This window comes from Neodiprion virginianus, chromosome 2, assembly GCF_021901495.1.
Source record: "Neodiprion virginianus isolate iyNeoVirg1 chromosome 2, iyNeoVirg1.1, whole genome shotgun sequence".
Taxonomy (NCBI): Eukaryota; Metazoa; Arthropoda; class Insecta; order Hymenoptera; family Diprionidae; genus Neodiprion; species Neodiprion virginianus.
In genome coordinates, this window is record NC_060878.1 from 14550555 (window position 1) to 14564024 (window position 13470).

A 13470-nucleotide genomic window follows, 5' to 3' on the forward strand; every position below is an offset into this window, starting at 1 on the left:
TCTATGCGGGCCATGTGGTAATATAATTAACGATCGGAGACGTTATCTGCTAACATAAATATACAAGCGATTCATAAACAACTTGTCAATTCCTACGGGCTAAACCGGGACTCGATGAACCCCGTATTATTTACGAAGCAGATCCAACCCACGTGACCTCCCGAAGAAAAGTAAAACCGGACCCGAAAAGGATCAATGTGAAGTTGGCGGGTGAATCGAAAGCCATTCTTACAGCATATATTTGATGATTCACGGATTAGCATCGGGGGCAGGTCGTACACTAAGTGGATCAACGACTTGACCTTCGACCGTATGAAGCGAATTGCAAAATTCAAATTCATAAAATGTTTAAAACTCGCCTTCTTTGAAATAAAATTCAATAATACGGAGAAATTTATACCAGTGTGTTTAGTCATGCGGATTGAACGATAGAATAAGGTATGAGGAACTGAATCGGTAGATAAACATGAAAACACTCATAACCAAAGAAGGCAACATGGCCGACACGGACGCATTACGTTTCCACATATAGAAGTAGCCAGTCGAACCTACTGTGCGCTGCTGCACGTGCGTGGCACTCCCCGCCTGCAGTATTTTTTACGCAATGTAACCCGTACGTAAATTCAACGAACAATATTATTCTCCGTGCGAACGTTGCCAAATATGAAACACGCGCAAGAACCGGAAGTACAATAAGACTCGTGCAATCTATGATCGAAGGAAAAAATGTGGGTGCATTTATTGCGGTACATCCGTGATATTGGGAAAATTAGTATCCACTTTGTGCTTTTTGATATATTCACTTGTTCTCGGGTAAGAGAGCAAGCAAAAAAAAAAAAAAACGAAGGAAAAGTTTACGCTTTACAGTTCTAGGCTGGGATTAAGTTTCAACATTTACGAAAAGACCGGAAGCCGTACTGTGGCTGACCCACATACCTCCCCTGAACCACTCGATACGTTAACCGAAGGGGCGATCATGTGACGATAATCACATTACTTTACCTACAATCAGAATTCGTGTGACGATTATATACTTATAGGGATGCCGCAACGACTGTTTTTCTGTCGCGGAGTTAAAAAATAAAGAAAAACAGAGAAAATGTAAGTGACGTGTATTTGATGGTAAGCACTTACCGACTGATGGTTCTTACTTCCATCAGTAGGTAAGATGATATTAACTTGTTCAACTGATCTTCAAATACCGATGAAGCACGATGAGTCCGAATTACCGACCGACGTAGAGAACGCAGCCGATAAAGAGTTCCGAGTTACGTTGGTTATTTCGAGTGCTGTTGGCACTCCATTCAACTTTCTACAACTCTTCGACAGAGGTATATGCAAGAATTCTCGTCAGGCATTCTTCTGACGTAACGATAGTTTGTATCATTGCGTAAAATACTTGCACTGTTAGTTTGCCACGTTAAACGAGAACTTTAAACTGCGAAGAAGGTATGCATTAGCTGCCGATAGTTAGTGAATTTACTCCCCAGCGATACAATCATGATAATTCTAACACAGCGGACGCGCAATCGAATCCATGACTCATTGCCAGCGACTTATGATTTCTCTTTGACATTTATCACCGTCGAAATATTTTAATCTCGTGACGGTCGATTAGCTGCGTACCACGCGTAGTTTCGACGACATACCTACATATATTACCAAATCACTAATTCTGTATGCACGTATGCACATACGGACTCTTTACAAGATGCAGCTTGTCTGCAGCTAAGTAAATAAAGACTGAACTTGTTTGTTTGATATTCGTGTTACTGGAAGTCTGCGGGTTTGTTTCATTCAGTTAGAACTGAAGAGGGAAAATAATTCCGTTTGCGGTATTTGCCGTTTTAGAGTCACGCACGGCTCGAATCGTGACTCATGCCGTTGCCACCGACATAAATTCTTCTAAAGAGAAATTTACAGTTCAGTATAATTTAAGCTTCTAGGAACCATAAGCGCATACTCTTAAATACAGCAGCGCGTAACCGATCCCAACTAATCAAGTACGTGCACCTGCAATGTCTTGGGTCTGAATACTGTTCAAGCTTAGATACATCTAGGAATGTTAAACAACGATCAGTGTCAGTCAGTCACTCGATATATGACGTTCACAGGTACGACTTCCGCACAACGTACGGATATGGTTTCCTCCGGCTATACATATGAGACGCAGGAAACTCCGCAATCTGATTGCTAATCTTTAATTCGTGTATCAATTACTTATAAAGTTTTGCAAGCCTGTACGAAATTACACAAACGAAGTTAACCCAACTCGAACTTTCAGACTGAAGTACTTATAAAGACTCAATACTGACTCGTGATGATCGGAGAGTACTTCATATTCACCTTACTTCATCGTCATCTGCTTTAAGTGATGTCCGCGGCATTTAGAAATGTAATATGCATAAACATGTCTGTTGTAGTCAAGCGTTGTTGCCTCCCACAGAACAGTAAATTACGGGTTAAAATAAGCGTTCTAACTTTCTCTAACAAATCCGCGACTATTGTTATTCTGGCATTCACGATTTCTGTGACAGTTGAACGACCCAACTTAGATGAAAAATCTTCCTGACGTTGTAACAGAAATTTGACTGCCATACTATAGTTTAAAGGGTACTCCACTATATTTTCTACCACTATTAGATATTGGGGCGAAAACTCCCGGTGCGGATAAAAATTTAGTCAATCAGATTAACGTTAAAACCGGGTAGTCCAAATTTTTATATCGCCAAGTTTGAGGGGTGTCATTGAACCGAAGCAAAGCTAGTTCTCAATCCTCATTCTAAGGCTCACTGGATTCACTTGAAGGGTTTCTATTCCGAACGGCACGATGCCTGTTCTCTTTTATTTTCGTGATACCTCGGAGTACCTTTAATATCTTAGAAGCGAACTCAGCCAGTGGTTGGACGAACTTTCGAGTTCCTATCAAAAGGTCACGTGCTTCTCAAGAGGCGTGCTTTACTACGTCGCCAGACTTCGTGCCTAGTAAGTATCTCACTATAACCTGATCCAACCCGATTAAGATTATGCAAGTGAAACTGATCGGTCCGTTCTTAGGGGCACCGGTTCAACTTGATAGATCAGCATTTCAGGCAAAAATTAAAGTTCTTCCATGCTGCCATTTTAAAAATTCGATATCTTCGATCGAGGTTTAAATCTAAAATATACCTTATCTCAACTTTTTATATTAATTTCGAAATATTTGTCACCCTAAAATAAGACTAAGGTCGATTCAAAATGTTGAACGGAGGATTGAGGAGCAAAAGTTGGCCGTGGAAAACTCACCGTATTCTGGTGAAATCGTAAACTCCCTGATCGTCGCAGCGTGCCACCCTGGATATTTGCTGGGGCGAGTACGACGTGAGTTCCATCGCTACCCCCTCGTCGTGACAGCTCGGATAATTCGGCGACAGGTTGCACCTGTAACAGACAATGAGAAATTTTGGGGCAGCTCTGACAATGAGTAATTGATCGATGCATGTACCAATAATCACTCGTGCTGGCGTTCATTCGTTTACGACTGTAAGCGAAATCGAGAATTTACTTTGGGTAATCGATTCAGAGGATTCAGGATCCTGTATCAAAAGCACCAATTTTCTCATGTTCGATGATCGCACGTGGTAAATTTTGCGATTATATGTCGTGATGGTAAAACAGATGTAGAATCACGATGATCGAGTGAAGGATGCGAGTTTCTCAAGATACCGTTAACAAAGAATTTTCCGTCAGAAGGTATCGTTGCGCAAATTTATGGTTGTTTAGTGCCTCTAATGAGATGTGTGTGAGTTCTGGCTGGCAGACTGTTTCGTATGCTCACAATCTTTGCTCGCCAATTAGTACAATTGATTTCAATTGACAAATTGAATTACTGACACACCTACGCGAGATCGCGCGGTGTACGGATCTCAACTTAAGTGTACATAGTTACATAGATAAATGGATGCGAAGAGGGTTTAGGGTGGAAGCAGGTAATGAATGATACTTAGAGCAGATCGAATTATGGGAAAAAGAGGATTAAGAATGTATGGAACGTACAGCCAAGTCAAAAAATTGATTAGAAGAAAAACACGCTCAGGAAAAAATTGACAGTGTTATCGAAGCTACCTTACTTACATACAATTTAAAAACTTCTTGTATTACATGGCGGGAAAAATTTTGAACCGCTGAATTTTAATTTAATCTTGAACGTTTCATTGTGCTAACAACTTCAGAAAAATATCTTAGTTCAATCATTTTTTACCGAAAAATAGCTCGTTTTATTTGTAAATGAATTTTCGATAGACAATTAGATCATTGTTAAATCACAAATTTAACGCGAGAAATTATAAGAACTTTACTCAGCATTTTTTTTTTTTCCAACTGAAGAACTCGGATTAAGAAATTCATGATAAAAGTATTAATTAACTGAATATACAGATTTAACGTTGCAATAACCAGAAAATGTAGCATTTACAATTGTAATCGCACTAAATAGTTACTTGTACCACACTTTCTAGTAATTCTAATAATATTTAAAACGTTTTGGACTGTTCCAATTTAACTAGAATTTTCCAATACCTGCAAGTAATAAAAGTTTTTTCCACGTGTGTACAGAATTCTACTTTTTTGCAAGTTTTGCCAATAATGTTTGTTTTGTACAATGCGGCTGTATACCTATAATACCATTAGTATATCTAGTAAAGTTATTTTTATACATGAGCTAAGGATGGAACACCAATGAAAGTCTTGTCGTTATCGTTGCAGAATTATTGCTACACTTGCTATTATTTTTCAAAGATAAAATAAATACCGTAGTACTTCGTAGAGTTCGGACTGAATATATTCTACGAATGTGTAATACGAGTTCTTGCATCATTTCTTGTCGGCCGATACCAATTGCAAAGTGTCAGCGACTATGTCATTTTACGCTGACTGCCTCCAAACTTACTATAGTCTAAGCAATTTCGGAATTCCATCGCACGTTATACGAATTTCGTTGCAATTGGAATAATGAAGTGTTCCTGGTCAAAAACGCTACAAGTACTATTCATGCGTATAAAGAACATATCTATGCAAAAAGCGATATCGAGACCTTCGCCGAAACCATAAGTACATGGGATTCATTAGCCCACACTTGATTTACTACATTCGACTCTAGTACTACGGATTTTCTGGAAAGTAGCAACCGTATATCAAAGCACTGTGTCCAGAGAAATAGGCCGTGACATCACCTTCCTTCTTCTACTGTGCCCGAAACTCAAAACCCATGCGAATTCTTCTTCTTCCTTTCTGGCTGTATCGATTCATGCAAATTGTAGTGATTTTGCATTGGCATAAAGCATAAATTGCGCTCATTCACCTACCAATAACTTTCTACGTTCCTGCAGGTAAAAAAATAAAAGATCTGTCTCCTTTTACGGCGAGACAGATTTCCTACCCTCGTGGGCATTCGTATTCTACGTCGATGTAATCTTGCATGGAGACTAGAAAAGGAGACCAAACTCCATGTAAACAAATAGCTGCCCAAAATAAGATGGCACTGGTGTTCCGTATGCACCGAAGACAGTGGAGGAAGTATAAGGCGACAGTTTGAATATTTCAAATATCCTAGTCAAGTTGGGCGAACTTTCAAATACAGGTTAGGAATTTGTTTACTTGAAATAAAATTCATCGTAATACCCTATTGGCTTACTTCACACGTATTTATTATGCTGAATTCGCTTCGGTGCGAAAAGAAAACTAGCGACGCTGGTAGTAAAGAAAATGAACGTAACGTGTCCGATTACCGTTGACAAGTTTTCTCAATTCTCCAATTTCAGTTATGTCACAATGTGATCTTGGATCAACAAATTCAACTCTCGAGCGTCGTCGCGACGTTCGATTATCTACGAGCTTCGAGTTAGTAATGTTATCGTAACAAAACAATGGAGAAAAAAATCTCTATTCTATTAAAATTTTACAATGATTGGTCAAGGAACTAAGATTTCGAAATATGAGTGTGTTTTGTTTCATTAAGTATCAACTGAAATAGTGCCCGCCAAAATTAGTTAGTAGGGGTTCAAAAAGTGACCACAATGGCGCTCATAAGCAATAATTTGTTGTTGGTGGTACCAATCTGATTGGCGTCTAGCAATCAGGGTTCAATCGGGATGAATCTGATTGGCGATTTGTGGAACTTTTGCTGCAGCAACGCCATCTTAATTTTCCTCTACTTTACCGACACTTTATATGCACGGAGACAGTCCTCCTTACTTCTACCCTCCATAGAAGTGCCGCGAGGTCCTTGCCAGGACATCTTTATTACGCAGCAGGAATCATCGATCTCCCTCCTTGTGGATAAACGCGGGAATAATCCAGGAATGGGGGACCACAGTTGTCAAGCTGATTGCAAGTAGAGCACAATCGTTGGTCTACTTTACCGCGAAATTCCGGTATTCCAAAATCATAAAGTATTTTGTTTGAGGGATTGAAGAATTTAAACTGGTTCATTTGCCATGGCGCTTTTCTCCAAGTAAAGAAAAAAGATCTTCTATAAAGGAAAATGAATTTTAACGTAATATTGTATGCTTGAATTTGAATTTCGAACCAACGATGGTGCTGCCACCAAGCTTCGAGAGTAGGCACCATGATTCCCCATTTGTGTGCTCTTTTCCTGCCCTGCTGCCATAACGACGCGACGTGGTCTCATTTTTCCATCGTCAAACTTCGAATATTATCGTGTGCCGTTTCTCCCCGGGATTATGCATCATCACTCAACCCAAGTAAGCTTCTATTTGCTTGTATTTGATTGCTCGTCTTCGTACGGTAAAACTGACAATCAGTGGAACGTGCCACAGGTCGTTAACCATTGTGGCCATCCGGCTTTTTTTCTGGAGTCTCGGGTTTTCATGTATTTTTATTTCACTGCAATTTACTCATTCCGTGAATATTATGATCTGACAATCTTTCCTGATCATTAAGCTCCCGCCAAATATTCTACACTTTGTGAATGCAATCTTGCCCCACACTCGGTACGTCCATGGGTAATTTTTTTTTACGCGCGGGTGTGTGTTGGCGGGCTTTTATACTGGTAATAATGCTAGCCATTTATTTTGTTTTGTAAATTCTCTCACTTGTATCGGTTTTTCAAGTCCAAAATTTCTTGCTCTCTGGACACCTGTTGTATCTATAATAATAATAAAGAACGGAAAAAATTTAGCCTATTTTTACAAACTATGTTTTGGTAATTTCAAAGTCTTTCTACTTCACTAATGTCCGAGTTTTTTTTTAATAGCGACTGAATAACGCATTATAAATTGTAGTAGGTATGATAAGTATTTCGCTAAAACTGTAATATTTCGAATGACATAAAAGTTGGAGTAAAAATTTAATGAAAATTCCTCACTATTCCACGTAATATTTCATAAAGTCAGATCAGTTATTCTGATGGTGTTGTTTGAAATAGATATGATTTAATATTGTCATTCGTTGAAAATATAAATTTTTATGAAAATTCACTAACTTCGCGTAATTTTACGACGTTCTTATTAAGTTTGAGCTAATTATTTTTGAAAAACAGATGTTACCTGTGATACTGACGATACAGTACAAACTCGTGTAACATATCACAAATTTCGTAAAAGAAAGTTGAAAAAATAGGTTTTGTCCAGCTTTTCATGAGTTAATAAGAGTTATCTAATAAGAGTAAAATCGGAGCTAAAAAAAAAAAAAAAAGCGAGGAGTGAAAAAAACTGCCCGGTATTATTGTACGGAGAAATCTACGATTAACCGATATTACACTTACACCAAGTATCCGCATTCCGAACGTCAAGTCGCGACTTGCACTGGAAAGTATGCGTGCAATATTGAATAACCTTGGATGGTTCGATGCAACGATTTGCAAGCAGTTCTCAAACGCCAAAGCGTTCCCCCCTTTCTCGGGCGCGCGTGAAGAAAATTTATATTGTTGAAAAATCTCTTACGCAATCCCCGGATATAAATATGCCTCGTAGTCTAGTTGGCATTAAAATTCTGGCAAAAGATCGACTTCATTACAATTTTTCCTCGCATATTCGTGCTAGCAATCAATTGTGCGTTTAGTACCAAATCATTTTGGAGAATACTTGATTGTTATGCGCGGAAAAAGATACCGTAATACGTAAGAATCTTGAAGGCTTACTTGAGTAATAAAATTTAGTACATAAAGGAAACAGATTTACGTTGCAATAACCAAAAAATGTAGCATTGACGGTTAAAATTATACTTATAAATACTTAGTTGTACCAAATTTTTCTTCAATTGCAACGATATTCGAATCGTTGTTGTAACGATACCCATTTTATAACAATTTTATATTTCCTACAACGAATCTCATTCTGTCCAATATGATACTTCCGGTGTACTGACGAACATTTGTCAATGAAAATTTTAAGTAAAAATATGACGCTGTATTCGAGAGTCCGTTGTCTCTCTATAATTAAACGCATATTGTCAATCTGTACGAAGAAATGTAAGGTATAGAGCATGCAGTCCATTCTAAAGATTGACCTATGGGTTAGAATTTGTATTGCTCAATTATTCTTCATTCGTATGACGTACCTTGACATGACCGAATACTGGAGCGTATTGCAAAACTAGATCAATCATTCTGCGGGTATTATTCAGCGCGTGTCTGTTGTGTATACGATAGTTAGTTATACGATGTCAGATGTCGGAAGGTGATCTGGTTGGTTGGTAGAATGTCGTGTGACGCGCATGGAATAACCCATTGCAACCGATACTGAGCTATTATTTACAGAATTTATACACGCATCGGAGTATCGCGTACAGAGAACAAAACAATTATTATTAATCGAGCGTCTTTATTTGCTCCGTTTTCTCTTTAACCTAAAAAACATTGACTCTGATGAACTTCGTCTGATGGATTCTTGCACCACCCAGTCTTTTCTAAGAAGAGCAGCGTACAAAGACAAGAAAACAATATCACTCGACAGAATTCAAGATACCTTGGAATCGTACAAAACTAGCTGTGAGATCGGACTGTCGGAACTTGTGAATTTTGCGCATCGTAGAATTTCGCAAATGACTCGCTATCGAGAGCTACTTTTGTCCTCATAAAGCCAGCCAGCACACCCTATGGTTCATTGCCACGAATCGCTATATATGCTACATACATAAACAGACGTGTCACTGCGCACGTGTGAATCGTATATACATACGTTTTACACGCATGTGCGTGCCCAAACTCACGCGTGTCTGCAGCACCGAGTATAGCTCAGCTGACTCACGAACGTTTATATAAACTTGGACGGGTCAAAAATGATACGTATAAATAACCAAAGTGTTCTGACCGTTCCGTTCATATATATACATACATATATATACATATATATATAACTATAAACAAATGCTGATATCATATTAATGCCGTATAACTAATTATACACGTGAAATGGAGCATGAGTTATTGCTTCGAATAATAAGTCTCTAGAAGATTAGAGTATGTATCGCGAAGAAAAATTGCATTTGTTACAGTAACTAGAAAAATTCAGTGAAACAGGTACGGTTATAAAAACTGTTTGAATATTGTTGGAATTACGAAAAACGAGGTACGCGTCACGATTTTGCGCTATCGTCGATCCTTTTTTGGCAATTGCAACGCAAAATCAGTTTGTTCGGTTTACTCTACTTTTTTAGTTAAATAAGGCTTTAATGTCAATTTATCGTTGCACGAGCATTAAATTTAAAATTTATATTTAAAGAAAGAATAGTAACGGATACTAGACTTTCCGGTAACAGCTAGAAAACTAATTTTAATTTTCTACCTAGAACTATATTTTTCGATTGTGGTTAAAAAATGAAAATAGTTAAGGACTGAGCGATAACCGGAACTAAAAATTTCTCTCAGTGTACATAGGATTTTGTGCTTTGAAACGTGCACTTCGAAAAAAAAAAGGATCCAACTCACTCGCCAACTATAGCAGTATCAGAAGATGAGGTTAGAGTGTTTGCATTTCAGAAAAGCACAGGCTTAGTCACTGAGTTGCCTCTTTCATTTTTTACACTACACCATACATAGTACACGAGACGGAGGGTACAAGATGTTCCGGGTCTCCAGTAAACCTTGAAACGTCGCCTATCTGTAAACTTGCCACACCTATGAAATAATGGGGCCAACAATGTTCTCTCACACATGACGAATCCAATGTACTGTTCACTTTTGTTGTGCATAGACGTAGCCGCGCAGGTGACGTAACAGGCGGGTGATCAAGCGTACCGACGACGAGAAAAATTATGTTTTACATTGTTACTAGAAAAATCTAGTCAAATCAGTATTGTTACGATAACTGTTTAAATATTGTTGGGATTAAAAACAAATATAATACTAGTGATTATTTAGTATGATTATAGTTGTCACTGAATACATTTCCTAGTTATTCCAACATTAAGTCTGTCTGAATATGAATTTTTCTTCTCTTCAAGCACTACGAGTATATATGTAAGAATGTATGTAGATGGAGAATGTTTACATTTTTGGATTCTTGCTTCCGATGGAAAGCCAAATAAGACGGACAAGCCGTCTAATAATTGACATGCGGATGTGCATATCGTTAATTACGAGAATATAATTGTTGAAAGATATAAATTCGAACAATTGGTGATTTCGAAAAAATTGAATCAAGTAAGACTAAAATTGAATCATGGTAAGACTAAAATAAATTAAGAGTAACGGTGATGAAAAAAAAAATTGTAATACGTACTAGATTTTCTGATTACAAATACGGAACTCATTTTCATGTGTAGTAGAAAAAAAATAACGTTTTAAAAAATGAGAATGATTACGGCCTATACATTGTGAGAGAAATTTCGGTGTGGACTTCCATGGTCTATAATTTTGTATCCATTTAACACTACCTGATGCTGAATTTTCAAATTGAGCACAAAAGTTGTTTATGTATACGTGTAGCAACCCATACCAGCCAATTTTACAATTTAGTAACCACCGCAGGTAGAAATTCATCTCGGTACAGGTGTACGAATGTTCAAAGTTACATGATACACGCATAATCCACGTTACGGGTACGCGTATCCACGCCTCTGTAATGGGCTGGGTAAGAGGACAGGCTATCGGGTTGTGTTAACTGTAAACACCGTTTGCAGGAAACCGGAAGCTGGTTAAACGGACGCCACGTCAAGTTATGCCATACGTGCATTTCGTAACTTCCCCCACGCCGTATGATGCAGTGTAACGTAAAAACTAAGAGGTATACAATTGTTTCGTGAACGGAATTAAAAAGCGGAAGATCGCATGATGATCGTGATTACAATTGCGAAGACGGTGATCATGATGGTAACTACGAGGATGACAATTGTAATACAGCGTCGAAGTTAACCGAGTCGCGTCGCGGCTTACCGTTGCTCACGATTATAATTTATATGTGAGCGCAGAGTGCGCGTGTCCGCTATAATCAACGCCTACTATTTATTTCATTCGAAGTTGGTATACGCGAGTGCATTTCCTACTGGCTGGCTAGCTAACGGCTAAGTCTAGTCTGAATAAACATTTTATTACGTTGCGCTACCCGCGATTCATTTTTACCGTTTCACTGATCTAAGGTGACTGTGACATGCCCTTTGACCTGTTGCACGTGACGAGATCGAGGCGGGGAAAATTTGAAGCGAGTTGAAAGAAGCTGCACATTTTCATCACCGCGGCGTTCTTTATTCTCTGTCAAATGTCTTGAATAAATATACACGACGCACTAGGAAATGCTGAAGATCGTTATCAAAGTGCGTCCTTCTTTTAAAGTTCGTTTCAAAGGAGTTTTTTCACGCCTGTCCGACTATGTCTGCATTATACAAGTACTGGAGCCCCGCGTAAAAAATAAGATTTATTTCTATTCACCTTCCGGTAATCGTGGAAAGGCGACGCACTTTGAATGGAAGTTCAGGAAGAGATAGCCAGATCCGTGCATGAATGGTGAAACCATCAAAGATCTACAAAGTAAAAACAACTTACTCTATTCTCAACTCAAGTTTTATCTTTAATTTGCACCGGACAATGTTCGATTATAAACGAATATTATCAAGTATACTTTACATTTTCTTTCCATATCTCTTTCTGGCGCCAATCCAGCAATAACGTGAGGCTGCAGTGAAAGTAACAGATAGTGCAAGTCGTTTATCGGAATTTAAAAAAAAATGCAAAAGTGAGAATGAGAGAGCAAGAGAAAGAGAGAGAGAGTGAGCGTAATTTTTTCAGAGCTCCGGTTTTTAACTTGGTCAACCAATTGGCCATTGAACTTGTAGCGGCCTTTGAGATTGTTTGCAACAGCACTTAAATACCGTTGCAAGAATCCCACTTTACGAATGGACTGAAGCTGTTTCAAATGACTGGCATGTCGAGCGTGAAATGCAGTTGATCATTATGAGCCATAAAGAATGAACGCAACAGAGCTTAGAAAACATGCAGTTTTTTTCGTTGGCAATGGACCATTCACTTGGAAATCAATTAAGTGGTTCTAATTCGTTAACACTGATTTCGAATTATTTCCGTTAATATTGACCTTCTGACGTGGATTTAGTTGCTTTTTTGGTGTACCAACTGATTTCCAATGTTTTACAAGCGTTCAAGATTCACAATGGTTTCCGAATTGGTTAAAATTGCAAGTAATCACAATAAATATCCTTGCGATTCACTTGTTAACTGGAAAGCAACTAAAGCTAAGATAGAAATCAATAAAATGCTAATAAATTTAAACCATTTGATATTCACCGTAAGAATTACAACGATTTCCATGATTACCACCGCTTGCCGTAAATTTCTTCAGCGCTATCATTGTAAGTGATTTTAACTTACTCGCAATGATTTCCCATGATTTCATTTATCCCGAGTGATTTCTCACGGCTTCGAAAAGATTGATTCGCAATTTTATTTCCAGCCCGTTAAATTCATGATTTCTTTGAGCAAATGTGCCCTCGGACTTTGATGGTTAGTCTTGCTTAGGGTGCAACAAGTAAGAAATATCGCAAGCTTAGCGTCCGGCGACGACTCATCGGCACTTGGCATACAGGAATTCGATCAAACGCGGTGACACATCGCACCCACTCCGACAAACGCGAGCAGCCTAATTCCTCGCACATCTGCTAATCCGTTGATCTTCGCTATTCGCATCGCCCAGCGCCAGTGCACTTTGTGCAAGACCCTCCTCTTCACGCCTGGCGCCATCCACGACGATACGCGATCCCCTTTACTCGCTTTTTTGCCTCAAGTGCATCAACCGCATTATAACCACACTATTGGACGTACGCGCGTGTTGGAATAATTTAGAGGCAGCTAGCTGACAGACAGATCACACTGAAATAGTGCCGTACTAGAATTGTCATATCTCCGTAATCGTAAAGAGATCAAAACGTATTAAAACTGACTCGTTACGGTGTCTACCGATCCGGATTTCACAAGAAACCGGATTGCGTGATGCGAAGAGATCGACCCGATTCGAATGTTTTATT

General features: G+C 38.7%; 1 protein-coding gene and 1 long non-coding RNA gene across 2 annotated transcripts in view; one reads left to right on the forward strand and one right to left on the reverse strand.

The window, feature by feature from the left end:
* Nucleotides 1-13470, forward strand: part of LOC124296964 (uncharacterized) — a 181690-nt gene that overhangs the window by 89246 nt on the left and 78974 nt on the right. The window contains exon 3 of the long non-coding RNA XR_006906485.1: nucleotides 11954-11962. This is a non-coding gene — a long non-coding RNA (uncharacterized LOC124296964). The remainder of the gene's footprint in view (nucleotides 1-11953; nucleotides 11963-13470) is intronic.
* Nucleotides 1-13470, reverse strand: part of LOC124296951 (unconventional myosin-XVIIIa) — an 84560-nt gene that overhangs the window by 63002 nt on the left and 8088 nt on the right. The window contains exon 3 of the mRNA XM_046747430.1: nucleotides 3286-3420. Within this exon, the coding sequence (XP_046603386.1) occupies nucleotides 3286-3420 (135 nt within the window). The remainder of the gene's footprint in view (nucleotides 1-3285; nucleotides 3421-13470) is intronic.